The sequence below is a fragment of the Colossoma macropomum genome, unplaced genomic scaffold (assembly GCF_904425465.1).
Source record: "Colossoma macropomum unplaced genomic scaffold, Colossoma_macropomum, whole genome shotgun sequence".
In the NCBI taxonomy this organism is placed as follows: Eukaryota; Metazoa; Chordata; class Actinopteri; order Characiformes; family Serrasalmidae; genus Colossoma; species Colossoma macropomum.
Genome location: NW_023494807.1, coordinates 23377169 through 23404390, shown reverse-complemented (window position 1 = coordinate 23404390; position 27222 = coordinate 23377169). Strand labels below are relative to the sequence as shown.

General features: G+C 38.2%; 2 protein-coding genes across 3 annotated transcripts in view; both read left to right on the top strand.

Moving 5' to 3' along the window:
• LOC118796978 (receptor-type tyrosine-protein phosphatase S-like) overlaps positions 1-2436 on the top strand; it is a 217850-nt gene extending 215414 nt beyond the window's left edge. Inside the window, exons 36-37 of the mRNA XM_036556159.1 lie at positions 823-958; positions 2003-2436. Coding sequence (XP_036412052.1) covers positions 823-958; positions 2003-2071 — 205 coding nt within the window. The 3' untranslated portion in view covers positions 2072-2436. The remainder of the gene's footprint in view (positions 1-822; positions 959-2002) is intronic.
• Positions 2437-10762: 8326 nt separating this feature from the next.
• Positions 10763-27222, top strand: part of LOC118797453 (GRAM domain-containing protein 2B-like) — a 37065-nt gene continuing 20605 nt past the window's right edge. The window contains exon 1 of one of the 2 annotated variants that reach the window (XM_036556818.1): positions 10763-10933. In XM_036556818.1, the coding sequence (XP_036412711.1) occupies positions 10848-10933 (86 nt within the window). In that variant the 5' untranslated portion in view covers positions 10763-10847. Of the gene's footprint in view, positions 10934-21363; positions 21561-27222 lie in introns of those variants that run through there. The other variant, XM_036556819.1, reaches the window with a different exon arrangement.

The window sequence follows — 27222 nt, the reverse complement described above, 5'->3', positions numbered from 1 at the left end:
CATAAATGTCAAAATGAAAGTGTGCTGGATTATATGGATGTGTGAAAAAAGCTTTCTGAACTATCGGTGTTACTTGGTTGGCTTTGTTATACACTGTATGTCCAAAAGTATCTAGATGCCCCTTATTAATGAAGTCAGCTACAACCCCTTTTCTAAAAAAGTAGGGACACAATATGAATGAAAAATAGATTGCAGTGATGTGCAAATCATTTAAACTCTATATTTAATTGAAAATGGTGCAAAGGCAAGATATTAGATCTTGAAAATGAGAAATTTTATTGTTTTTTGAAAAATATGCCCATTTTGAATTTGCATTTTGTTTATATATTTTGCATATTTGAATATATTCAAAAGCTCTAAAACACATTTATAATGTTCTTTTTTCTTATTTCAGAACAATTATGAAAGTATTAATTAAATTATTTTGTTTTTAAATATTTTTTAATTATCAGTTTTTATCAAATATTGGGCATTGTGTTAGTTAGGCTGAAGGCTGAGGTCAGTTTAGGCTGGTCATTGATCCTGCTCTTATGTTTTTATTCAAACACTCATGCATATTTGTTATGGGTGAGTGTGAGGGGAACAGAGCATTCATAACGAAGATAAGAGGGAGCTCTGAAGGGCAAAGGAAGGGTCAGGATCATGTCAGCATGGACCGCTGGGTCACATTAGATTGACTAATTAATCAAATAAGAACGATTCATTAAGCAGATGTCAGCTCCACCCCCTCACTTTTTCCCTTCTTTTCCTCGGTCTCAGTCGTTTACTCACTTGGTCTCTCTCTCAATCTCTCTCTCTTTTCTCTTTCTGTCTCTTCCTCAGTGCCGGTGTGGGGAGGACAGGTGTGTTCATCACTCTCAGTATCGTCCTGGAGAGGATGCGCTACGAGGGGGCTGTGGACATCTTCCAGACTGTCAAAATGCTGCGCACACAACGACCAGCCATGGTGCAGACTGAGGTAGACCACCCCCCCCATACCCCCACCCCAGAGTCCCCGCACTAAGAAGATTTTTTCAAACATAATTATGACATTTATGAGAATGTGACATGGTCAGCACACATTACTGTGGCTATACCCTCATCCTATGACTTCATGGTATGATTTATCATATCATATGAAGAATTGGTCAAAGAAATGTCTTGTATTAAGAAAATGTATTTTTTTTTCCAAAATAATGTTTTTTTTTACATACATCATAAAATATAGAAAATGTATCACATCACCCATAAAAAAGTAGTACATAACTTCTTGAATTGAAGTGGTGTATTTTTTTTTCAAAATATCTTAATATGCATCATAAAATGTACAATATCACCCATAAAAACGTAGTAAATAATGCTAGATGATATTACAGAATATGATATTAATGATATGATACATTATTCATTTCTAAATAAAGAAATATTCTTGGGTAAAGAAAATGCATTTTCTTTGAAATAAAAGTAAATATAAATTAATATGCATCATTAAAATATTATAAATACAAAGTAAAATAATTACAATCTTACCTGTAAATAAAGGGTGAATCATTTCTGAATCCAGAAAATCACACATGATGAAAATTATATATACAAAATTCTGTTTAAAAAATAGTAAATATTTTCTTCAGTACTTTAAAGTTTAAAAATAACTTCATGTGCCTCATAAAATATGAAATATGAATGAACACCTTGAGTGAAATGACCTAACAAATTAAGATTCAGAATTAAGTCAGTAATCAGTAAAATGTGTCTCACATACAAAACAAAAGCTGTCAAGATAATGCAGACACTGACCCAATGTGTTAATACAGAATTGTATTGTAACACAGTTGATAAGAATTTTGTCTGAATGTTTTCATTTGGGTGATTGTGGAAAGATTTAATGGCTTTGCCTGATCAATTGTAATTAAATGAAAATGAATGAATTGAGCAATAAAAACAAAAGCAAAGCTTTTATGTGCTCTACAAAGATCTCATTCAGGACAGTGGAATTAACTGCTTGTTGTCTGTCTTTCTGCAGGATGAGTACCAGTTCTGCTACCAGGCTGCCCTTGAGTACCTAGGAAGTTTTGATCACTATGCAACATAAGAGAAGGAGAATAACATTCATCTCACCACCGATTCTCAACGATCTACAGCAGTACACAAAATTAGCTTGTTCCAAAAACAAGCACCTATTAACTTTAGCGTAAAAATGAATGATGCCGTTGCAGAGGGAGCGTGTTGAAGTACGATGACATCGCTGAACGGAAAGCTACGTTTGGGACGGGGAAAAAATGACAAATGACAAAATTACAAAGAACACGTTTTCTCTGGAGAGCTTCCCGGGGAAGTTCTGTATCACACAGCAAGCTTATTACCTCAGTGTTCAAATATTGATATTAATGTCGTGGTCGGCTTTTTAGAAATATTACAACGTGGATGAAAAATGAAAACCTCTAGACTAAAAAAAATAGTGTAAAAAATAAACAAACAAAAAAAAACATTGAAATCAAAAGCCTGGAAAATTGCTGCACTCTTCAACGGGAGTTTTACCCAAACTTTATTTGCCAATGAAAGGGTCAAAAGGTGAACTCCAGTCGGTGACGGCTTCTGCTGTGAGGAAGAGGAGGAGGAGCGTGACCTCGTCTTCTCCTCGAGTCGAAGGTTTTCGGCACCCTAACGGAAGCGGAACTCCTACCTTCTGTGCCTAATGGAGCAGCAACAGCAGAGGGTTCAGAGGTTACGAACTCTTCAGAGGAGAACGGCCGTTGTCACTGACTCATCTTACAGTACATTAGTAATGTGATATAATCAGTTTCAGTGTCTCTTTTACTCCTGGTCGGTCAGAGCGCTATTGTGATTGAACCTTGCCTTTTGAAGAGCTGTCAGATTCGTCGATAGATTTTGTCGGTTTTTCAACGGAGCGCCTGTGAATACTGTTACTATTATGATGTGTGTCTCTCTCTCTTTCTTTCTCTCCCTATCTCTCTCGCTCTTTCTGTCTTTCTCTACAAATATGCTGCTTATACCCTGTGTGTGAAGAGGAAAACAAGGGGTTTGCAACGGCTTGAAGCTGTCCATTCATATTCAGTCAGTTTGTGGTAAAACTGTCTGAGGATCGATTTCTTTGGAAGAAGCAGCAGGTCGATCTGCTGTTTGATCCAAGACTGGAAGCTGGTTTTGTTCAGGCCCCCTGTTTTAGCAGAAGAACCACCGCTTCATCCTGTGGTTATGCAGACCCATCTTGGTCTGCATTCAACCTAAAACTCATAAAGTCCTTGGCAGAGTGCGAAAAAGTTGCAGAAGTTCTACACTGAGCCATTTCAAACGTTCTCCGCAAGGCAGCATGACAGTGTTCCTCTTCAGAGATCTTGCGAGTGAATTTCAAAGCACTCCAGCTTTCCTAATGAAAGCTCCAAAGCTTCATGAAGTTTCATTAAAAACCTTGTCATGCGTTCTCCCCCTTCGCCGCAAACAGTTTTAAGGATTAAGAACGCTGCGTCCCGAAAGAGAAACTCCCCAGACCGACTTGTAGAAGTTGATAGAAGTCAGTCTGCTCCAGTTATTCTCTCATTTAATTAAAAGGGAACTAAGAGGAAAAAAAAACTGTCACATTTTTTCCCTTTCTTTGTTTAGTTAAGGCGTCGTCCGTAGGAGTAGCACAAATTTAGTTTTTGGAGGAATTAGCACAAGCCGTCTCAAACGGAGAAGGTCACGGGACAGTTTTTTTTCCGTAGGTCTTTGTTCTCTTATCTCGATGAGAGACTAAAAGTGAGCCTTATTGTTGTCGTCGGAATATTTAACCAACCTTTTTTTAAATTAAGTTTTGTTGATATTATGCTTGAATTTTTAAGGATATTTCTATTATTTTTTGAGTACTTATTGGAATATAATCGACGAAATGTTGTGTAGTTGGCTAATGTGACTGTACATGGTCCCTATGTAGATTTTTTTTTAATATATTACCTGTGCACTGAATTCTCTGTTAGAGCGTCCTGTAGGAACGTTACAGCACAAGGCCATGAACAAAAAAAGCCAAAAGATGGCCACGGAAAACCTTTCCCAATGTTCTCATCATGCTCCTGTGCCCTGTCTCTCCCCAAATAACTCTAAAAAGACTAGTTCTCCAAAGAGAAGGGTGCGATAAACATGGTTCTGATGATGGTGGCCACTTCTTACCTATTTGAAAATTGGAAAGGAAGGTCCAGAGCTAGGCCTTTAAAGCACATTCATGCTCAAAATGAACTTTAACTACAAATGACACTTATTTACCCAATATATGTATTTATATTCGATTATACCCCATATTTTGTTTTGTTTTGCTTTGATAACCAGCTTTGGAAATGGTTATGGTTCAAATCGCACAATATACAGCCTTTATGAAGATCAAATATCAGCTCTCTTTATCGAAACAGTCTGAAAGAAGCACAGAATTGTGTTCAAATGCACTTTGATTCACAGTTTAAAATGAATAGCGGAGATGAAAGTCTTTTTTTTCTACGAGAGACCTATCGTCCCTGAAGGTTAAAGCACATCTGAAAGATCTTGGAACGACTTGGAGAGAAAAGGAACCCTCTTCAAAACAGTACAACTGTATAAGTACTTACCCAGCTAGCTTTTGATGTACTGTATCTCAGAAACTAAATCCTTGGAAGAAAAAGGACGATGAAATATGTTAACTGTAATTCTACAAAGAGTCGAAACAGATTTTTGGCAAATAAAAGAAGAAAAACAAGACAACAAAACCATCCCCAAGATTACAATGCGTTTTAAGATATTCAGGCCAAGTGCTACTGAGTGTTCACACTTTCAGCCTCTTCTATCTCTGCCAATTTATTTGAAACCATGTATGTAGATATGTTGACTTTGTATTAAAAACAGAATGACTGGATATACAGTACTCTACACTGAGTCTGCAGCCTTTCTTTCCATCTTCAAACTTTCCAAAGCTTTTTCAAATTTGGGCATAATTTAATGGTTAAGATCTAAACAAGTCATTGATGTAAAATGTTTCATTCTAGAGAAACGTATTCAGAATTGTTCACAGTGGCGGTGATAGGAACCAGACGTCTGAAGAGTATAATGCCTTTAAAAGCTCCTTCACAGAAGGTTAGTAATATAAAATGATCATGAATACTCTGCCTGATGCCTGCGACATTGTTTTATGAAAGTTTTGAGATACGATTTTGGCCTAAAGCACATTTTTTTAAATCCATCCATGGTGGAAACATACATGCAGGGTGTTGTAAGGCAAACTAGTCCCCAAAGAAAACTTATCAGATTTTCCACTATTTTACCATAATTAACATTATGTATAAAAATCAGAAGGTTCACTGGTGGTTTGAATAGTACATAAAATGGCTATATTTGTGTTGTAAACATTGCGACCCCTGGTTCCCATTACCACCACTGTAAAGAAATCAGTCTCTACAATAAAACATTTCACATCAGATCTCTGAATGACTGATATGGTTTTACAGTGATAAACAACAATGATATGTATTCCCTCTGTACTCCGTAGACTTCTTGCCGTTAGGAGGGGTCAAGTACACACAAAGTGTAAGATACAGGGTGTCTCTGGGTGTCTGGGACCTCCTAATTCACCTCTTGGACCCTCTGAATGTCTCAAAATCAAAGCTCTGGGGGGCGTCCCTGAAAATAAACTTATGACGACATTAATTAATGCCATCCGTTAATTAACAAGAAATGCCGCTCTGGTCTTCCTCATGATGGCGCTGTTGTAAACTGGTTCACCTAGTTGGACCTTCATAGCCAAGAAACTAACGAAGCACAGAAAATCTCTGAAACCTTTACAATATGCTGTAGCATATCTGTAAATCTGAAAACTCACCCAATTTGGTGGAAAGTGTGAATTGTTAATCATTTCTCTTTGTCTTTTTCAAATGATATATGTTGAATCATGCTTACCATGAAGAGACATGAACTAACAAGTTAAAAAAGGTGAATTTTGATAACAGGTGGACTGTAAAAGCATGAAACTCATGCATTCAAGTGTAAGGAGTTTTGGAAAATGTTTTGCTTTGTGCATCACTTTCTGGTCACAGCAAATTTCCACGGCTTATTTCGTGGGTTCAATGTCTTAGTTATTATCCTAAAATATGGAATATAAAAAAAAAAGAGGAAACTTTACTGTTTTTCAGTCGTATGCAAGAGTTTGGGCACCCAGTCAAATGTGATGTGAAAATAAGTGACCACATCCTCTACAGTGAACACACTTCTACACATTTTAACGCACAAGTACTGTTTATTAGCTGAATTACATAATGTAATGTAAAAAAAGTAATGGTACATTTTGTATTGTTTTTTTATTTTTACTAATATTTTTAAACTCAGTAAATAAATAATACATAAAGAAACTGTGCACTAAAATGTACATAACAATGTAATATTGTCCCCAGTAGAGGATGTGTTTACTTATTTTTACCTAGAAAATCAACAAAATGACATTTGACCAAGCATATTCAAAGTTTTGCACATGACTGTATAAGTATGTATAAACTTGTGCCTGGTGTTGTATAATGCTAATCCTACAGTTGCCCACTAGGGGGTGATACTACTCAAAGGCATGTTCCACTGACAGAAATACAGCAGTCATTGTCAGGCACACTAGAGGAAGCCCCAGGCACAGTGTATTTCCTGCTGTAACACACCTGAATCAACTTCGCAGGTGTGTTCTCACCTTTCAGAAGCCGAGTCAGATGTGTTAAAGCAGTGAAAACATAAAAATGTCCCTCTGGTCTCAAGAACAGTGTCTGAGAACAAACAGCTTGCACAGTTGTTTCAATATATGTACTACCATTCAAAAGTCTGGATTTTCAATTATATACAACCAGGTTGCAGACAAGTGTATAAAATGATTTTAATGTTAGTTGTGTTCAAACGTACTGCTTTCAAATAAAGAGTAAGACAACAGGATGCTGTAAATATGAAATGTTAGATGTGCCTACAGTGATGAACAAAGCCGTACAAGATACTAAAATGTCTGAGAAAGCTGTATATTAAGTTTATAAATATTAATCTCCAGAATTCATCATTTTTCAAAAGTGGAGATCATTGCATTTACCTCACATTCGACTAAGTTTTTGGTAAATTCACCATAGTTTTCCCTGTCCCTGTCCCTAACCCTAAAGCATAATCCAAATAGTTTTTCAAAACTTCTGCATAAATTCATCATCGAGATGTAAACATTCAGAGTCATTCAGAGTGATTTGATGTGAATTCATTGTACATAGCGACTCAGATTTCTTTATAGTGGTGGTGATGGGAACCGAATGTCACCATGTCTACAATGCAAATACAGCCATTTTATTTTATTTACTATTCAAAACAGCCAGTGAATCTACATGTCTCCTGAGTTTTTATATGCAGAGTCATAATAGTAAAATGGTGACAAATCTGAAAAAAAATGTTTTCGTTGGGGACAATTTTGCCTTAAAACACCCTGCATGTCCCTCCACTCTATGAATGTTTTTTAAAGTATGTTTTAGGCCAAAAGCTTATCTTCAAACTACTGTAAAACTATGTATCAGTCCTCAGGCAGTGTATTTTAACCATTTCATGTAACAACCTGAGGTGGCTTTTAGAGGCATTCGGTGTTTCGGACGTCTGGTTCCCATCACAACCACTGTGAACAGTCGGATCATCTGACTTTGACCTCATTTACACCGGGCCCTTTCATGTGATTTGTATGTGGTTTGTAACCTGATAGGAGTTAAACCACGTGCATTTGCACTTGATAATCAAATACGTCTCCAGTAAGTCAGATTGATATCTGATTGCTATGTGATGCATAATATACAAATCAGCTTGTATACAACAACCAGCTGCTGGTGTTGTTCCTCATTTTTCCTGTTCTGCTAAAAAAATTATTGCCGCCTTGAAAATCACACTTTAATGGCATTATTCCTGAAGTGGTTTGAGCGATCAGATTTAAATTTGTTTTAAATGCATATTGGGTGCATTTACACCTGCATTTTTATGTGTATAATCTCTGTCTAGATATAATCCTGATGCTCATACTCATGAAATGACCAGCTGTAAACAGATCTTTGTTTATATCTTAATGGTTTAATTACTGAGAAGTTTTTAAATTCTCCCTTGCCTCAACTCAAAATCTAAACCTAATCCTAAACTTGGTCCTAAACCTAGCCCTGACCCTAACAATGTTGAGAAACAACTAGTTTCACCAGATACTTTAACAATTTAAACATCTGTAGATAATCTATAGGGGGCTATTGAAATAAAGTGGGAACAAAAACATAAATAGACAATTTCATTGTAGTATATGATTTTATTTAAATACTTCTTGGTGAATAGTTAGTATTTAAAGGGAAACCCCACCGAATTAGCAAAATTACTTTTTTTAGTTCTAGGAACCAGACATCCGAAGCATTTAATGGCTCTAAAAGCTACATACCACTAATTTAGTACACAAAATGGTTATGAATGCGTTGCTTGATACCAAAGACATTGTTTTGTGATACTTTTGCTATAAAGTTTTGGCCTAAAATTAATTTTAGTATAAACTATTACTCCATCATCACTTCCGTGTTTCCTCTAAAAACCGCTTTCTCAACTGAGATCAACGCGCGCGACCTAACGCGCTTTGTTCGTTACTCGCCTGTAGCTACAGCCGTTTAGCACGGCTAACGGCAGCAGCAACTTTAGTTTAGTTTATTTTTACAGTTTTCTTACCTATTTTTGGAAGAGTATGTGGAGGACTTCGAGGCGGTCTGTTTCCAAAATGTCGAATTAATTTGAACCAGAACACAAAAATGAGTTGCAGCGGCTTTAAAAAGACGGAGCCAAAAAAGAGCGAGAGAGAGACCGAGAGACCAAACCCGCCGGCGCCGATGCAGAGCAACCCCGGGCGAACGGACATTGGTGGCGTCAACAACAAATGACTTGCTACCCTACTTACGAGTTTATGAGGTAAGACAGCGAGGTAGACAGATATTTATGGCTTGGCCTGGTTTAGACAGTCTGCTGGAAGCTAAGGGCTAACACTCATATGTGTAGCTAGCTACGGTGGCTAACGACGACAGACTTAACCTAGCTAAGCTATTTCACTCACAGACGGTCTTACCTTGATTCCAGTTTCTGTGGTGGAAAACAGAACAGCAGCCGGCTAATGCTTTGCCTTTTTCACTGGTCTTGAGGAGTCTTTGTCTCGTTTTGGTTCGGTTTGTAGAGTTATTCGACTTTGGTATTTATAAGTAGCTTCAAAACAATTAGGTAGCAGAACTTTTAGCCACAACTTCAGGATTTCTGGTTGTAACGGCAGCCGACAAAACGTGCCTACTGTATTTTCTCAGTTTATTTTTGCGTCCTGGTACAGCGCTGTTCACCACAACCCTGAACAACTATCCGACTGTGATCTATCGCAGCACCTCCGATGAATAAGTTACTCATATAAGCTATAAAACACTCAGTACTGAAGGGGGCGATAGAGTACAAACCAGAGAGGATCTACTGTTATTCCAACAGCCTCAATAGGTAAACATGGATAGTAGAGGACAGTAAACTGCTATACCTCTTCTCTTGGATTGGAAATGCGATAATTAATCATATTTTGATGCCATTTTTGCGTGAGACTCAACTGCTCGTCTGCTATGGCAGTTGAGAAAGCACGCTGGCGGTACAAGACCGCTTGGTCAGGCTTGGCTGTTGTTTTAACGCTGAGAATGCAGCTCGTTATGAAACGCGTGGTGACATTTTTGAACGCAGCTACGCGTGAAACCCCGTCTGCGTTCGCGTCCTTGCGTTAAGTATGTTTCGGGCCAAAGTTTTGCTGACTGTCTGACGCGACGCCGCCAACGCAAACAACACAAAACGTGTGCAGGGCGGAGAGATACATGCAGGGCGTTGTAAGAAAAAAGTAGCACACAAAGAAAATGTATTTTTTGGCATTTAGCACTATTTTACCATTATCAGCATGACATATAAAAACTTAAGACACATGTACGTTCACTGGTCATTTTGGACAACAGAAAAATGGTGATATTTGTACTGTACACATTAGGACGTCTGGTTTCTGGTACTATAATGGTTAAAAAAAATTGACTGTAAATTTCTCTAGAAAGGTGCCTTTCACACCAAACCACTCTGAATGATATTGTTTTCATCTAAACCAATGAATAATTAAATAATTTTGCAAAATTGAAGCAGTTCCCCTTTAAATCCATATGACCCAAGACATTACTGTATATAAAACAACAAAAGTGAATATGACAAAATGACGAGTGATTCCAAACTTTTGAACGGTACTGTATGTCCAAACTAATGTTTTAATACTATGTACTATTACTTTGTGAGTTTTGAATGCAGTTATTACTATTACATAGTGTTTAGTACTATTAACTGTTTTAATACTCTTATGTCGACACTTAACACAACCCTTTTTAACTCACAGAACTTTTTCAGATTAAAAAATCAAGATGGACCAACAAAACATCCCCCCCCCTAATTTAAGTTTTCCTGCATCCTTGCAATGTTTCTGTGTAGAGAATGAAGAAAAGTAGGCACAACATATAAAACTGCATGCAAGGCTTTGGTCTGTGGCCTTGGCAGACTGCCCGCTGTGTGCTTTTGTGACCTTTTGTTTCTGTTCCAGGGAATATGCTACCTATTTAGCCTCAGGGGCTTCAGTTGAAATGCCTTATTCTGTTTGCACTAGATCTCATTACTGTAATACCGGAGGTAACGTAATCCTGCACTTGTCCAAATTAGGCCAGGTAGCACTCTTGACCATATTTAAATGCTGCTGTGGTGTGAAAAACACTCGTTTCAGAGGCTCGAAGAGTGCGAGTTTACTGCATGTTGAAGACGTGGGTCTGGAACTTTCAGCGATTGCTCTTGAGATCATGAAGATGCAGAGAAAAAGAAGCTGGTGGAAATGGCAGTCGTCAGTGGACATCGAGGATAACGTGGCTTCGGATGGAGCCCTGAGGTGTGTGCTAATGCTAGATGCAATGAGAGGTTCCCAGTGTCAGTCCTGGGACCCCACACTGCACATATCTGTGATTTCCCTCATCTAGCACACCTGATTCAGCTCACTGACTAACTGACCAACTCCTAATGTGCTGGGTCAAGGGTGTTGGAATAAGGAAAACAGATATGAGGGGCCACTAACACTGACTTTGAGGAGCTCTGCTTTAAGACTTCACTCAGGCTCGTTTACAAGTAGCACTTATGTTTGACAACCTATTACAGAAATGCACAGTTAAAAGTGAATATATGAATAAAATCACTTAAATATATGCACTTATGTGATTTGACCTGTCCATGCTCTGACCACAAATTTAATTTGCTAGGTTGGACAAGCTTTACAGAACCTTGGCAAAAAGGCCAGTCAACGAAATGAGAATTTGTAACTTGTAATTTGTCAAAACTCATGAGCACATAAGAAAATTTCAAATAATATTTATTTTGTGTGCATGTAAAAGGTCACACTCTTAGTACAGATCTGGTGTAGTTATTTCTTTTGGTTGTGTAATTGAGTTGTTAGCATGGTGGCTAATTTGTTGTGGTTTCTAACCTTTCTAGTTTCAATTAGCCACCACAGAACAGCTTTAAAACAAGAACTCAGTTTGTGGCCAGAGCATTGAACGGTCAGTCAAAGCCAAAGTCAGGCATTTTAGAAAATGAAATCTAATTGAGTGAGTATGTGATTTTATATTCTCACAGCTCTACAATGCAATTTGTATGGAAGTCCGTTTTGACCAGGTGAAGAAGAAAATGTAAATATTTGATTTTCCAAGTGAAAATAAGCTGATTTGAGTGCACAGTTTCCATATTTACTATGTTTTAACACATTGGATCAAATAAAACATAACATAAAATGTATGGCACGTTTTGTGTTATGTTTTATTTTTCCCCCCATTATGTTAAATTCAGCAAATAAGCAATTACTGTGCATTCAAATGTGCAGATGTGTGTTCTGTGTAGAGGGTGTGCTAACTTACTTTCACTTAGAAAATCAGCATGTCATTTGACCAGGACAGTCAAATGTTTACATACACCTGCAGGTCAAAAAGTTTAACTTATTTTGTCAAAAAAAAAATCCTCACAATTTAGACTGATTTTTACTATCTTGAAAGAAGTCAACATTCTAACATATTACGTTGAAATAATGACTTTCAAGATAGAATGTCAGAGAAATTTGAGAAAAATTTGAGAAAATAAGTGATTATTTTGATGTAATAAGTCCAAATCTTTAGAAAATAAGTAATAACTTAATACATCAATTGTCATTTAAGTCAAACTTTTGACATAATCAGTCAACAAAAAAACATACTGCTGCCAGAAACAGAGAAGAAGAAAAAAACATAGCCAGTATCTGGTGGTTATGTGCTCACAATTATCCACAGCAGGGAAAATGTTAAAACTGGACTCCACTGTAGACAAACAATGCAAATGTAAACAAACCACACAGAGCCTCTCAGGGCGCTTCTGAGTGTCACTAATTCTGGCTCTTTCAACAGTCTTTTAGACAGTTCAGCACCAGCGATGCCACTTTTTTGTGATCATGTCTTTAGTATGACCTCTGTCCACAGTCTAAGAGAGCAATAATGTTCAGTCACCCGGAATGGGGAACCTGTGTCTCCACCCATGCTGAGGCGGGCATGTCCAGAGTGTACCGGAGAGTACTGGTTTGTTTTTCTACTCTAGGACGATGGTTATCACGTCTCTTCTGTCTCATTTTTCTGTGATCAATGTGTCTGATAGCACTGGAATGACCTGGAGATTATGCCATTTATGTGAGTTATGCTCATAATATACAAAAACACCAAAATCACACTATTAGATTCTGCTTCCACTAATAATTCAAGGGATCTAATTAATAGAGTCCACAGGTTTTAGCCAGCTTAGTATGAGGATCCAGCTCTGATAGTAGAGCTAACATTTGAAAAAAGGCCTCAGAATGTGTATAGTGTGTACATTGATTTCAGGGGTCATTACTCTTCAGATAAACACCGTTTTCCTGGAGAATTCTTAGTCATTATGGACAGCATTAGCATCCATACTAAACAAACTGTGCTTAGCATGGGGTCAATGACTGCCACCGTGTTAGGTAAAAGGACACCGGAGTTCATTCTCTCACTGCTGAGACTCTCACATACACACATAATGAGTCTTTTTCCACTCTTGACCGTCCACCCAGTTACAATCTCTGATAACGGCTCCTTTTTAACCATTAGCCGCTATCGAAGCTGCGATCCTTTAAGTGTAGGGTGCGAGACTTCAGTCCTGAGGGTGTACCTGTTCACAGGTGCGCCGTAAGTGATGCAAGGAAGCAAGACAACAGCCGTAGAAGCTTCTGGAATTTCATCTAGCAAGTCCAGCCTTTTGCTTTTGTTTTCACTAGTCTTACTGCTCATTTTTCTATCATATCAGTGATCATATCAAAATATTTGTTTACTTGGTTGCACTCCCCTCCTGTACCCTGATGGGACGGACCAGTCAACGCTGCAGTGCAAACTGCTCAGGCTTTTAACCTGTTTATTTCAAATCGTTGAAGTGCTTACCAGTGGCAGGAATTTGGGTCCCAAATGCACTCATGTTGTTGTTCTGTTTGCAGGTGGCAGGTGTGTACAGGTGTGTGAGGTGTAGTTAATGCTGTTTGTGGCATCAGGGGAATAGAAATGTGGCAGCAGTAATTGCAGTCTACCTTGGGCTAACCATTTTATTCTGCAGTGCATCTATTAAAGATACAGTTGTATGCAAAAGAGTGAACACTCTCAGTCAGATGACGTTTTGTTGATATTTTTTGAATGAAAATAATGAAAATACATTAACACATCCTTAACAAACTTAAATATATTTCAGGCAAATTTTATTCCACAGTTTTTGGTTTATTTGTTTAACACATTAGAAAACAAACAATAAAATTAACATCAAATATAAAATGTGCCATAACGTTTGCACAGGTCACATTTAGTTTCCTTTCCCTCAATATTGTAAATTCAGTACATAAAAGTAGTTGCTTATAAATGTGCAGAAGTGTGTTCAGTGTAGGGTTGTGTTAAAGGGGATTTCTACTCATTTTTCAAAATTTCTGCATAGTTCAGTGGTAAACATTTCATGTGTAACTTTCTGAGAGGGAGCTTTTAGAGGGATTAAATTCTTCAGGGTCTGGTTCCTACCACTACCACTGTTAACAATTCTGACTCTAAGTTTATCTAGAATGGTGCATTTCACATCAAACCACGTGGTTTAAAGTTTTCCGGCCCTGCACTGTTATTCCGGCGCGAGGCTGGGGTCATTTTAGTTGAAATAATAGATGATTGTAAAATATATAGCTCCGATCCTAAAATCTGATTGGCTGAGCCATTGTAAAATACTCCATATAAGCACACCTATGACTGCTCCACAGCAACTGAACTCTGTATCACTGCACCACGTCACGAAAAATCCTTGTGCTATTAATGGAATAATCTTTGACTCTGATGCTGCTTGCATGGACCACTGAGTGTACTGATGAAGTAAGAACCCGTTCCCTTAAACTGACAACTTATGTTCTTAAGTAGAACTAGACAAGTCAGCTAGCTAACAGGCTAAAAGATGGCTAACAGGCCATACAGTTCTATCGTTAATATTACAGGCTTGAATTAAAGTACTTACGATATGATTCACTGTAAAATGTAGTGCACTATGTAGGGAGCAAGGAGTCATTTGAGATTCAGCCCTAGTGTGGGAAGACGGGCAACATTAGCTTGGTGCTAATTAAGACTTCCGGTGATAATTTGGTGACCAGAAAGTACTTATAAAGCAAAGTACTATGTTATTATATGTTCATTATTATACGACAAAATGTTAAAAGGTTCATGAAATGGCTGCAAAATACAGTGATGGATGACCGCGTTGCGCTGTGCAGATCCCTCTTACGTGCGATACAATCGCAGTAATGGACAGCCGCTCCTCTCATGGCTTGTTGCTTAATTATATGATTATGGAACATATTCTTGTGTATTTTTTTAACTGTTGCGTAGCAAGAATATGGCTGTATATATTTGTATACAGTCATTAGTTTCTCTATATTGTAGACCTGCTTTATTAATAAAACCCTTTGTTTACACTGTGGTTCAGTCAGCTCAGTAATGCATGTTACCACGTTATTTGTAAAAGCACTGCAATTAATACGCTGTTTGTTTTGTTTTCATATCATTGTCACAATCTTTTGGACTAATTTGGCAATCGTTTGGCAACAGTATGCCGCACACGCTCAACAGAGGGACGAGTGATGACAAGTTTGAAGGATGGGCATATTGGATATTCCTTATGGCTTTGAAAGTTGTGTTTGGACTTGGGTACAATTACCATACATTTTTCATTTTGCACAACTTGTTATTGTTTATTTGTTTCAGTTTTGTTAATAAACATGTTCATATTTAATTAATTCATATCTTCATTTCGTGAATCCCCCTTCCATCTGTTCTTTCTCCTAAGCCCTAAACACATTTCAGGCGCATAAATTTAAACTTCAAGCCCTGAAACCACTCAAAACTACTTTGACTACCTTCATAATTTAATCATGCATAATTTTAAAAATTGATGAAATTCACCTTTAACTTATTTTCACTTAGAGAGTCAACAAAACATGCAATTTGAACGGGGGCGCCCAAACTTTTTTATACAGCTGTAGGAAGCGCCCAGAACAAAAGTAGCAATTTCAGTCAATTTAGGCCATAAAACTGCACAGTGTAGAGAATTTCCCTCATCTGAAAACTAATTTTCAGGCCCTAATTTAATGTCAGGTCGTTTTGGCCCCGGTGCAAAAAAAGTAGGCAAAGGGTACAGTGTGACATTATTAGTACATCATTAAGTTATCTTAGCTACATATGAGTTGTGGCTGTAACTCAGCTTAGGAAGCGAAATAAGGGGTCTAATAAAGATGTTCGAGGGTCTGGTCACCACGCCCCACTGAAAAAAACATCCTTTTCTGCTGTTTTTGTCATTTTTTGACACTGAAACAAATAGGAAAAAAGTCAGAAGTACAGACTCACACCTGTTAATACAGATTGTAAAATCGAGTGTGAATGTAATTCATTATATAGCTAACAATGCAATTAATTAATTAATTTTGTCATTAATTTTAAATAGTACCCATTTAATAATAAATATGTCAAAAAGCCTTCTTAGAGTGCTGCCACATAGGAGTACATTTGATTTCCCTAAAGAAAGAACGTCTTCAGAACTTTTTCTGAAGCTCCATCAAGGGGCAGTGGGCAAGCTCAACCATTGATGTGTCGTTCCTCAACGAGTCAGCATTTTTTAGGGGAACGTTGAACCGACTCACATTGTTTTTGTTTTTTTGTTGTTGTTTTTTGTACATTAAGACAAAACAAATACTCTTATGATGCTGTAACTGAAAATCACAGAACCCTCTTCTGGTTCTACTTGGAACATTCAGGCTATGCCCCTCATTATCTCCATCACCTGTTTCTTGTTGTGTTAGTTTGTCTCTGGTTTTTGTTCTTGGTGATTTTCATGTAACTAGCTGCGTTTCAAAGTTTGTCTTGTTAGATTGATTTTTGACTCAGACGTGCCTTTGTTTGATGATGACTGTCCAGCCTCTCAAGTCATTCCGTGAAACTACTTAACCTGAGTTCAATTTCATATAATAACAAACATAATGCACTTTTTATTCATTTGGTAATTAGAAGGTAGAATAAGGTTTTGTTGAAATGTAGAGCCATTTACTGAATGTAGAGCTGTTTGGGTGTTCAAAATCATCTCTTATTTGTGAGCTGAACAGATTGATCTGAGTCACTGAAAAGAGCCAGAATTCTCATCACTAATCCCAAATTCCAAGCAAAAATATGGACCACACGGGACTTTCTGAACTCAGGTTTGAGAGCCTTTTCTTTGAGTAACCAAAAGTGTTTCTTTTATGTTGTCACTTCAAAGAACCCTTTTTGGCACCTTTATTTTTAAAAGTCTGTAGCAAAATGACAGTGACTTTAGACTTTTAAGGGTTAAGGTCATTAAGAGTTCACTGTTGTCCCTGTTGTAACATGACCAGTTAAGCCCATGAAAAGCTTGTGTAATTAACTGTGGTGAATCCTGAGGCGAGTGTGCCCTCAGGACTGGAGTCTGACACCTCTGACCCTGCAGCATGAAATGTTTAAAACCAGCTAATGGCTTCAGCTATTGTTCACCTCTGGTTGCTTTGGGGGGGGGGCATCTATTGTCCGTCCTTCTGCACAACAACATCTAGAAAAAAAGCACATTTATAAATATTTATGCAGGAAAAAGAATTCCCCGATACAGTTATGGTCGTGCCCTGCGATGGACTGGCAACCTGTCCAGGGTGTTTCCTGCCTTCCGCTTTATGACCGCTGGGATAGGCTCCAGCACCCCCCACGACCCAGAAGGGTAAGTGGTTTAGATAGTGTGTGTGAGTGTGTGAGTTAGTCATATGCAAAAGTCTGGGTCCCTCTGGTCAAATGATGTCGTCTATAGAGAACAAACTTGTGCTGTGCTTTCAGTGCAGATGTCATGGCACATTTTATAGTTATGTTTTATTTTTCCAACATGTTAAACTCAGCAAATATAAATTGTGCAGATATATAATACCATATTTAAGTGTGTTGTTCTGTAGAGGAACTTACTTTCACTTAGAAAATCAACACACCAATTTGACCAGAGGTGTTTAAACCTTTGCATGCGACTGTTTGCTTTGTCTCCATGCAGGTTTGAAATGGCACTAAAACGCATCTTAGAGGGGGGTAAGAAGGCATGGCAACGTAACTTTAATCCACATCTCTGTACAATAGACCAGCCATACCATGACGACCACTGTTGATGAAATATGACACAACAGCTAAGAGGCTTTAGCCTTTATAATAAAACTGTACTGCTTTGTGAAGGTTTCAGTTTGTACATAAAAATTATTGTTTTGCTTAGTGTTAAAGATGATGGGTGTCAGTATTGTTTATTCATATTTGGATCTTTTTTCTAGCAAACATAGGAGTATAATTATTTTCAATAATTATATTTCAATCATATTACATAATTTTATATAAAATATTGTATAAAATAGTTTCTATCAGTTATATAGATCATATATAACATAGCAGCATGATATAGATTATATGTAATATAATGACGTGATCTCTCCACGCATGGCTCCAGCAGTGTCCCATAACACTTAGCAGGCAATGCAACCTATGCAGCATGATTGCTGATATATTCTATGTCACTAAAGAATTTCAGAATAATAAAGCTACGGGATTCATGGAGTTTATTTACTACTCTCACATGTTTGGAGATTCACAGCCTCGTCTGATGTAAGATACCATATGTGCGTAACAGTGCAATAAGGCAAAGTTTATCAGATACAGCACAACCTGGTGTCAACTCTGTTCACCTGTGTTGATGTGCTTTAAATTCCAAAAGGCAACATATAGTCAGGGTTAAAATAAGGAGCTTGTGTGTGTGTCTATGTGTGTGCGTGTGTGTGTTCTGTCTGAATCAGCTCAGTAAAGGAGAATTCTGCAATTTTTTTGTCAAAATTCTTGCATAATTAAACCATTATGATAAAGTCAGTCATTCAGAGTGGTTTGATGTCAAATGTTGCATTGAAACTTACGGAGTCAGAATTGTTGGTGATAGAAACCAGACGTTCAAAACAATTAATGCTTCTAAAAGTTCACTCACAGAAAGCTGTGACATGAAATGGTTAAGAATATGCTGAGGCATTGTTTTACGATAGTAAAATGGCTAGCATTGTGCTGAATGATGAGGACCATCCTACTCATCCAGAGAGAACAAGGCCATTTATGCTTTCTTGGACTCCCAGCTAGGGATGTGGGTGCTTGAGTACTCTGTTAACCACTCCAACATGAATAAAATTAACCCTGCGTTCACACAGGCAGCGACTTTTTAGCCTCCTGTTGCCCAAATCACTGATCACTTATTGCCTGTGGGCGTTTCTGAACTCCACCTGTTGGTTGCCATGCTTTTTCTGTCGCGAAGCTCAAATCAGGGGCATTCCTGCTAAGATAAAAAAAAATCCTGGTGAGAAATCGCTTGTGTGCTTATTTTTATTTAATCCCTGTGTATGTCAGTATGTGAGGGAAACAGTATTTGGTCTTTACAATTACTGTCTATTTGCAGCAAAAGCACTGCTGCCATTATTCCATGTCTAGTAGGAATGCTCAATTTCTATTGGTAATCACCCCATCATTCGCTCATTATTTGTATAAAGCTCCACTCAACTTTGTTGCATTGCTGACTCCGCCCACTTTGCATTGCCAACATTTGCACTGCCTCCTGTTGCCGGAAATCGCCAGTTCTCGTTTAAAAAAAAAAAAAAGACCTCTGGCCATCTTGTCACGTCGCCTCGCTGTCGTTGGGAATGCGGGGTAATGCAGTCACCATGTGTCACTGCAAGAAGTAAATATACAAGTTTGCAATTCAATGAATCACAACAATTTTGCTTGTATTTGTGAGTATGTTATGTTACACTTTGCTACTCAGATAGCGTGGATTTTATCACTAGCCAGGTTAACTTCTAACTATTATAGCTGACGTTAGCTAGATCTAGAAACAAAGTGTATTTCTCTGACAAATATCATGTTGACATAATATCCACCTAGGAGAAACTACCTTGTGTAGAAGATGAGAGTCCTCATTAGCATCTCGTTAGCCACTCGTTAGCTCTGTTAGCTCATTAGCACAGCCTTCTAAATGCTGGCTGACTGAGAGATTGTGAGGTCGATCCCTGGTGATGTCACAGCCATCTGTGTCAAGGAACAGGAATATGAATTCCAAATCATGTCAATATAGTATCTGTAGGAGTTTATGAATGGAAATTTGGTTAAAAACAGCCGAGGGAAATTGGTAGGTTTTTATGTTGGACGAGTAACGGAGGCTGCCTCTCCAGAATTGTACCATAATAATTATGGATGACATTTGGGGGGAAAAAACTAATAAAAGAAATAAAAAAAACTATATAAAACAAAGAATGATTGATAAAATAACAAACAATATAGCAATAATAACAATTAAAACAAATAAGATAAACAGGCTCAAGAACTCTGGGTGCTGAATTGTTTCTGAGACAATCGTAGTCGAATTGTGATGTCAGAGATTTACGTCTTTGTTTCTGATTTTCAAGTCAATTCAGTTCAAGAAAGCTTAGCTGGCATGACTATATGGCATGACAGTGTTGCCAAAGCATTCTCTGTCTCTCAGTCTCTGAAACAGTTACACTTGCACGCACAGTAAACAAAGCTATTGAGAGTGGTTTGGTGTGAAATGCTCTGTTCTAGATAAAGTTATCGAGTCAGAATTGCTCACAGTAGTAGTGGTGATAACAACCATACATCTGAAGAGTTTAGTGCTTCTAAAGGTCCCTTACAGAAAGTTATTACATGAAATGGTTATGATACGCTGCCTGATGTCTGAGACATTGTTTTGTGACAAAGTTTCATTCATGGAAGAGGGATTGCGAGGCAAAATAGTCCCCAAAGAAAACATACTTTTTCAGCTTTATGACTATTTTACCATCATTAATATTCTGTATAAAAACTCAGATGATAAATAAAATGGCTATATTTGTGTTGTAGACATTGTGACTTCTGGTTCCTGTCACCACCACTGTAAAGAAATCTGAGTGAGTCAGTCTTAATAAAATGAACCATTTCACATCAAACCACTAGGAATCACTGTTTACATCTCAAAGACTGACTTTTTCAAAAAGAGTTCCCCTTTCAGTTACTTGACTTGTTGGCTTGTGGAGTGAACTTAAAACCAAAAATGATGTTAGGGATGCTACAAGTTCCTTGTTGGAGTTCTCCTGTGAAACCAGTGCAGGTTATTTGTTTTGTTATGTGGTCCTAATGTTGCAGATAAGAATTTTGTGTTAGATTCATAATTTGTTGAATTCACTCACTCTGTACTTGCATAAACTGCAGTTTACAGCTGTTGCCAAAGCAAATAAAGAAGTGCTTGTAATGTTAAAAGTGATGATAATAAAAGATTAAACAAAATAATAACATTTAGATGTTTATTATTATTTTTTTAACTCACTTTCTCTCTAGTTTACTCGCACCATCAGCCACGTTTCCTCATTTAATAAGAGCCTAAAGAATTCCTGTGAGTGAAAGGTCACCTCTCGTGCTCTGATCACTATCACCTCCTTGTCCTGATGTGTATCAGTGGCAGAGTGCACTCTGCACAGAGGTGAGGCGCGCGAGGCCGCCCTCCTCTCCATCTCTCTCTCCTGACGGCACATGGCAGCAGCTACAGTCACGTGCCTTCAGGGAAAACTCCAGACAGACTCTGGCCGCGTGCAAAAAGGAATGCTTAGCATCTGTGGTAACCGTTGACAGGGGTGTGGCTCTGTGGCGGAATGGGCGTGGTTTTGTGTCCATAGCTGCTGCGGGGGAGGGGCTAACCCACGCCGCCTGGTTTTGTTTTGTATGAAAACAGAGGCATGACGGGGAGAAAGTCACAGGACAGTAAGAGCCTGAGCTGAGCTTTACATCTGTTTAATGAAGATTTCATTTGTGTGGAACCATGAGCAGAGATAAACACTTTAACAGGCGGTTTTCACTGGACAGTCTGGGGTGAGTGACGCTTCTTGAGTCACGTTTAGCATCGTTATGCTAACAGCCATTTAAATCATTTGGTTTTGAGTTGAACTATAAACTTAACGGATTGTTTTGATGGTGAAGATCATCAGACAAGCAGCTGCACTCTGCATTCAACAGTTTATACGGTAGAAACCTGCCCTAGGCTACTCTTTACAGGAGAACTCCAACAAGGAGCAAACAGCATCCTTAACTTCACTTTTGGGTTCAAGTTTACTCCACAAGACAACAGATCATGTAACTTAAAGGGAACATCACCAATTTTTCATAATTTCTGAATAAGTCAGCCTTTGAGATGTAAACAGTGATTCATAGTGGTTTGATTTGAAATGGCTCATTTTATTAAGACTGACTCACTCAGATTTCTTTACAGTGGTGGTGACAGGAACCAGAAGTCACAATGTCTACAACACAAATATAGCCATTTTATTTATCATCCAAAATTACCAGTGAACCTACGCATCATCTGAGTTTTTATATGGAGTATTGATGATGGTAAAATAGTCATAAATCTTAAAGTGTGTTTTCTTAGCGGACTATATTGCATCCTCTCTTCCATGAATGGAAATAAATGGATTAAAATACATTTTAAGCGAAAACTTTGTCACAAAACAATGTCTCAGACATCAGGCAGCGTGTCATAACCATTTCATTTAATAACTTTTTGTGAGGGAGCTTTTAGAGGCACTGAACTCTTCAGATGCCTGGTTCCTATCACCACCACTGTGAGCAATTCTGACTTGGTAGGTTTATCTATAACAGAGCATTTCACCCCAAACTACTCTCAATGGTATACGTCTCAGCCATTTAATTATGCAGAATTTTTTTAAAAATGTGTGGCGTTCCCTTTGAAGTTCTTTAGTGAACACATGAGGAAAGAAGACTGAGACTTTGAATCACTGGCACTGGGTTCTTCATAAACTGCCAATTATTTTCATTTCCAGTGTGGCCTTCAGCTTTACTCATGACGGGTTTTAGGGTGTTGGGGATTCAGTAAGAAGATAGAAAATGGTGTCAAAAGCACTTTACTTGTCTGAAAATGTTGACTGAATGCAGATCATTTGTAAATTTATGTAATTTCAACAGGCAAAGTGCTTAGAGATTTACTTGAACTCTCACTCATTTTATTTTATGATTGTGTTTCACAGCTTAGTTGCAGTTTGTTGTAATTCATACAGTTTGTCTTCCAAAACTCAAAACCTTATAATGCCATATTGGAATCTCTCGATTTTAACATTTACCTGGGCAGCATTTTTCAATATTAGTGAATTCTCATAAAGCATATCTGTGGACACTGTGGACAATTCACACTGAAAACAGAGGTAGTTACTTCTTTCAGTGAAAAACAGTGTTTTGATAGAGTACATTTGTCTTGCTAGGTTAAATCAGATTTTAGTTCTTTAGTTCCAGTTTTAGTTCTTTGTAACTGACAAAAACTTGGACCATCTTGATGTTTTTGTGTGAGATGACATTTGTGTAATAAAGCAATTATAGCGCAATGCTAGCCAACACAGGCATCTGTTAGCTGATGTAACAGAATGGCAGTTAGTGTTCCCCATAACGATCATCTTAACTGAGTGTTCACTGTGATACTCACTCCACCATTTACGATTCATCTTACCCTGAGTTTTTTAAGCAAATTAGCTTTTCTCTAACATTTTATATTCAAATTAAAGAACCTTGAGATTTCTAAACTCTCTCTATTCTCCACAAGAGGGCTCTACCTGCGTGTTACAGTATGGTGTTGTATCTGAGTTCAGTTTCCCAAAAGTATGGTGTTAAGGACACCTTAACTGGGAGAGAGAGTGTTCGCTGGGATGCTCGCTCTACCATTTAAGAGTCATCTTACCCAGCCCTGTTTAGCACAGAACCAGGGCGGGGTAAGGCTACCACGCACTGGAGGAGAAGCTCCTTTGGGAAGAAGGGTAGGGTAGGTCTCTGGCACCAGGTAACAGATAGTATATAGCACAGCTACAAGTCTCTACTACGAGTCTCTACTCGTATAGATTTAACGGAATAAAACTTTCCACATCATTTAGTGAATTTGTCAGCTAACTAACACGAACTCGCTGATTTTGAGCTAACAAGTAAGAGATGATATACGATGTGACCAGGCTAGTAACTTTAGCTGAGGTGGACACATGTTCAGCATTTGTCTAAAAGACAAAAAACTTTTAGATCGACACCTTCTTGGTGTCATATATTAAACCCAAACTCAGACCACAAACCCATAGCCACAAATTCAGACCACAAACCCATAGTAAAAGACGTGCCTTAAAATTTACACCTTCAAAAAAATTAAGGTCTTGAGGGTCTTTTTTGTGGGGGCATTATTATTAGGATATTTTTCAATGAAAGAATATTCTGAAAATAAAATTTCAGATTTAACTGAATTGCCCATAATGGCTTGCTTCACGTGTCTCAGAGGAAGCACTTGCTAGCCTTCACCCTCCCAGCCTGGTAGCATCGTGTGATAGAGGAAGACTTAACTAGCGGGTAGGAATTGGCCACTTTCGGAACAGTAAAAACAAAAAAAGTTAAAAATTGTCTCTGTGACGCTATTGAGAGGCAGTAAACGCGTAGAATTTTTTGTCATGCTGGTAAAGCACCGTTGAAGTTGAAAGGAATGTCGAAAGCAAATATGGCAAACTTTGGGAAAATTTTACAGATACATAACTAGCATAAATACTAGAATGCCTTTGCTGTCTCTCTGTATCTGCCAGTGTAGTGTGGTGTAGTGTGGTATAAGGTGTGTGACAGCTTATTTACTGCTGCAGTGACTGATGTGGAGTGACCCCTATGGGAGGCTGCAGTCTGGTTTGATTGAAAGAGGTTAAGCTGATCTGAGGATTTTCTCCCCTTGAGGCTAGTGCTGACTTTGAAGCTGGCCGGCTGGCTGCAGTAGGTTTAAATGTGTTCTTGGATGTGTTATTTAACAGAATTACATGTACACTGTATGTTCGGTGTATAGACACCTGTTCATCCAGTGTTTCTTCTGAAATTAAGGGTAATAATATGGAGTTTGCCCCTCTCCCCCTTTACTGCAGTAACATTCTTTACTCTTCTGGGAAGGCTTGACATTAGCTGTTGGAACATTGCTGTGAGGTGGATTTGATTGCAGTCAGCCAGAAGAGCATTAGTGAGGTTGGGTTCTGATGTTGGATGATTAGTTCTGGATCACTTCAGCTCATCCCAAAGTTATTCGGTGGTGCTCCATCACTCTAGAAAACACAGTCCCACTGCTCCACAGCCCAATGCTGGGGGGTGGGGGGGTGGTTTGTACCCCTCTGTTTGATGCTTGGCTTTGGGCATAATGGCTCACGTGCAGCTGCTTCAGAGCATCTCATTCTATTGGCATTATTTTTCAACAGAGACTCTGTGGAGATACTTATAGACATAAAGGGCATCATTGATGTCATACCAAATTTTTGTCATTTTTTTAAAACACCAGCTGCCCTATAGATTATGTGAATGTTTTATGATGAATGGACCAACAAAAGTACTGGGAATTGGGAAATGAGGAATAAACAGTTAAATAAACCAAAATGAAACTGTTTACACATTATTTTACTGTAATTGATGAAGGGCTTGGTAAGGAGAGTGAGAGACTAGGTATGGGTCAGCATAATATTAACATGTCATCAGGTTAGCTAGGAGGCTATTGCAATAGCATGTTAGCTAGCTAACTTTTAAGAAAGACTAAGGAAAAAACAGATGGTGGAAAGTATCTAGTTAACACATGTCTATCAGTGTTCCACTGAGGGAAAATGTAGTAGTATATAGGCAGAAAAACACAGGTAGAGAGAGAGTTTTTCATTTTTCAGGAGATATTTACTGAAAAAGTTTCCAAAACTTTCTCAAAATATACAAAGAAAATACACTCCTACTGACTGTACAAGACCTGGTAGCTGGCCACCAAAACTTTCCCCTTCAGATAAACAGCACTTTAAGGGAGAGTAGTAAATTGAACTCCACTCCACAGGTGTTTCTGTCCATCCTTCCACTGTGAGAAGACAGCTCAACACCTATGGGTCTGCAAGGATGCGTAGCTGTCAAGAAGCCATTACTCAAAAAAGAAAACCTGCAGATCAAATAAAGGAGCTTTTTTTGGAGCTGTTTTGACTGACAGTTCAATACAGTTCAGTACTACTGCAGGCTATTGCATGATAGCTCAGCTATTTGTGTAACATCATTGTGCTTTCATTTTCAGTGTGAACCTAATTCAGACTTACTTTCTTGCACCCATACAGTGAAAAAGCAAGATCCACTCTTCCTGATACAAGAATGTGTTTCTGGTGCATCCAGTCTTCATCCTTCCTCTTTATGTAAAGTATTGAATATACAGGAATGACATTTTTGTGAATTTGAAAGTGGTGCCATTCTCACAAGATCCACATTATGGCCTGATGATCACATCAGCTGTCTGGCTGTCACCTGGAAAAAAGTGAAAACAGGTTTCTCAACATTTAGAAAGCTTCAGAGCGCAGTGTTCATTGAGGCTGAACCACACTGCTGCTTGGTCGAGTGCAAATGCAAATGTGAATTCAAAAACATTTACATAGGTGTGAATCATTGGACATGTGTGTCAAATGGGGAGGTGGTATTAGGTGGCATTTTTCCTCATACCGGTTTGGTAGGCGGGAGCTGAGGGAGCTGACAGTTAATAAACCATTTGTTTGGTGACCTTGTCGAAGTGCATGTTTTACCCTTGAGCAACACATTTCATTACATTCTTGAGAAACGGCTGTAAACCTTCTGGACGGTAAGGTCTTGTTAATTGCTACACTCTTGAAAAAGTGAAGTTCTTGGCTTGGGCTGTGGAACATACGGATCTAGTAATGACCCTTATTGGCGTATGACCTTAACATTTTGAAGAGGTTCTCTAAACTAAAAATATCACACTTGCAAATTTCATTCACAAAAATGCTGCTTTGAAGAATCTTCCACTGAAAGTTTCTTTAGGGTTCGCATCAAAGAAGCCTTTGTGTGCAGTCTGTATGCTAACAATATTACAGTTAATCATGTAACATTCTAAATGGCTGATTTCTGCTTTTGATCCCTTCTGTTACCACCTGACATTAACATTAAATGAGTTAAAATACTGTTGACGATTCCGGTGCTGGAACTGGACAGCTTAAAGCGGCTGATTTGACCAAGCAGGTGCTCCTTTTTGTAGATTACGTGTACCTTTTGGTTTGTAGTAGTGCTGGAATGTGTATAGAAATCTGATAAGCGTTCCAGAAAGTGCTAGAAAATGTTCAGTGGTTTTGTGGTCTGTGCAGCAGCACATCAATAGTTATAGTATTGTATGCATCAATAACAAAAGAGCTTAAAAGAGTGCTTTGGTCAGAAATCTAGTTTATACAATTTTACAAATACCCAAAATGTAGTCAATCAGCTGAAACATGTTTGCCATCCAGATTTTACTTTCTGATCTAGCGCTGGACCTACAAGGCTAAAAGGTTAACAAACAGTGAAGTCCAATAGGCACCCAAATCTTTTCCATTAATACGTTCCTAGAACGTCTCTCAAGTCCCCATTCAAGTCCATGGTCAGAACAGGCAAGACTCAAGTCGAGCCCATTCATAGTATGTGGTAATATGTAAAGTAATGTCATTTATTATAACTAACTAACTAT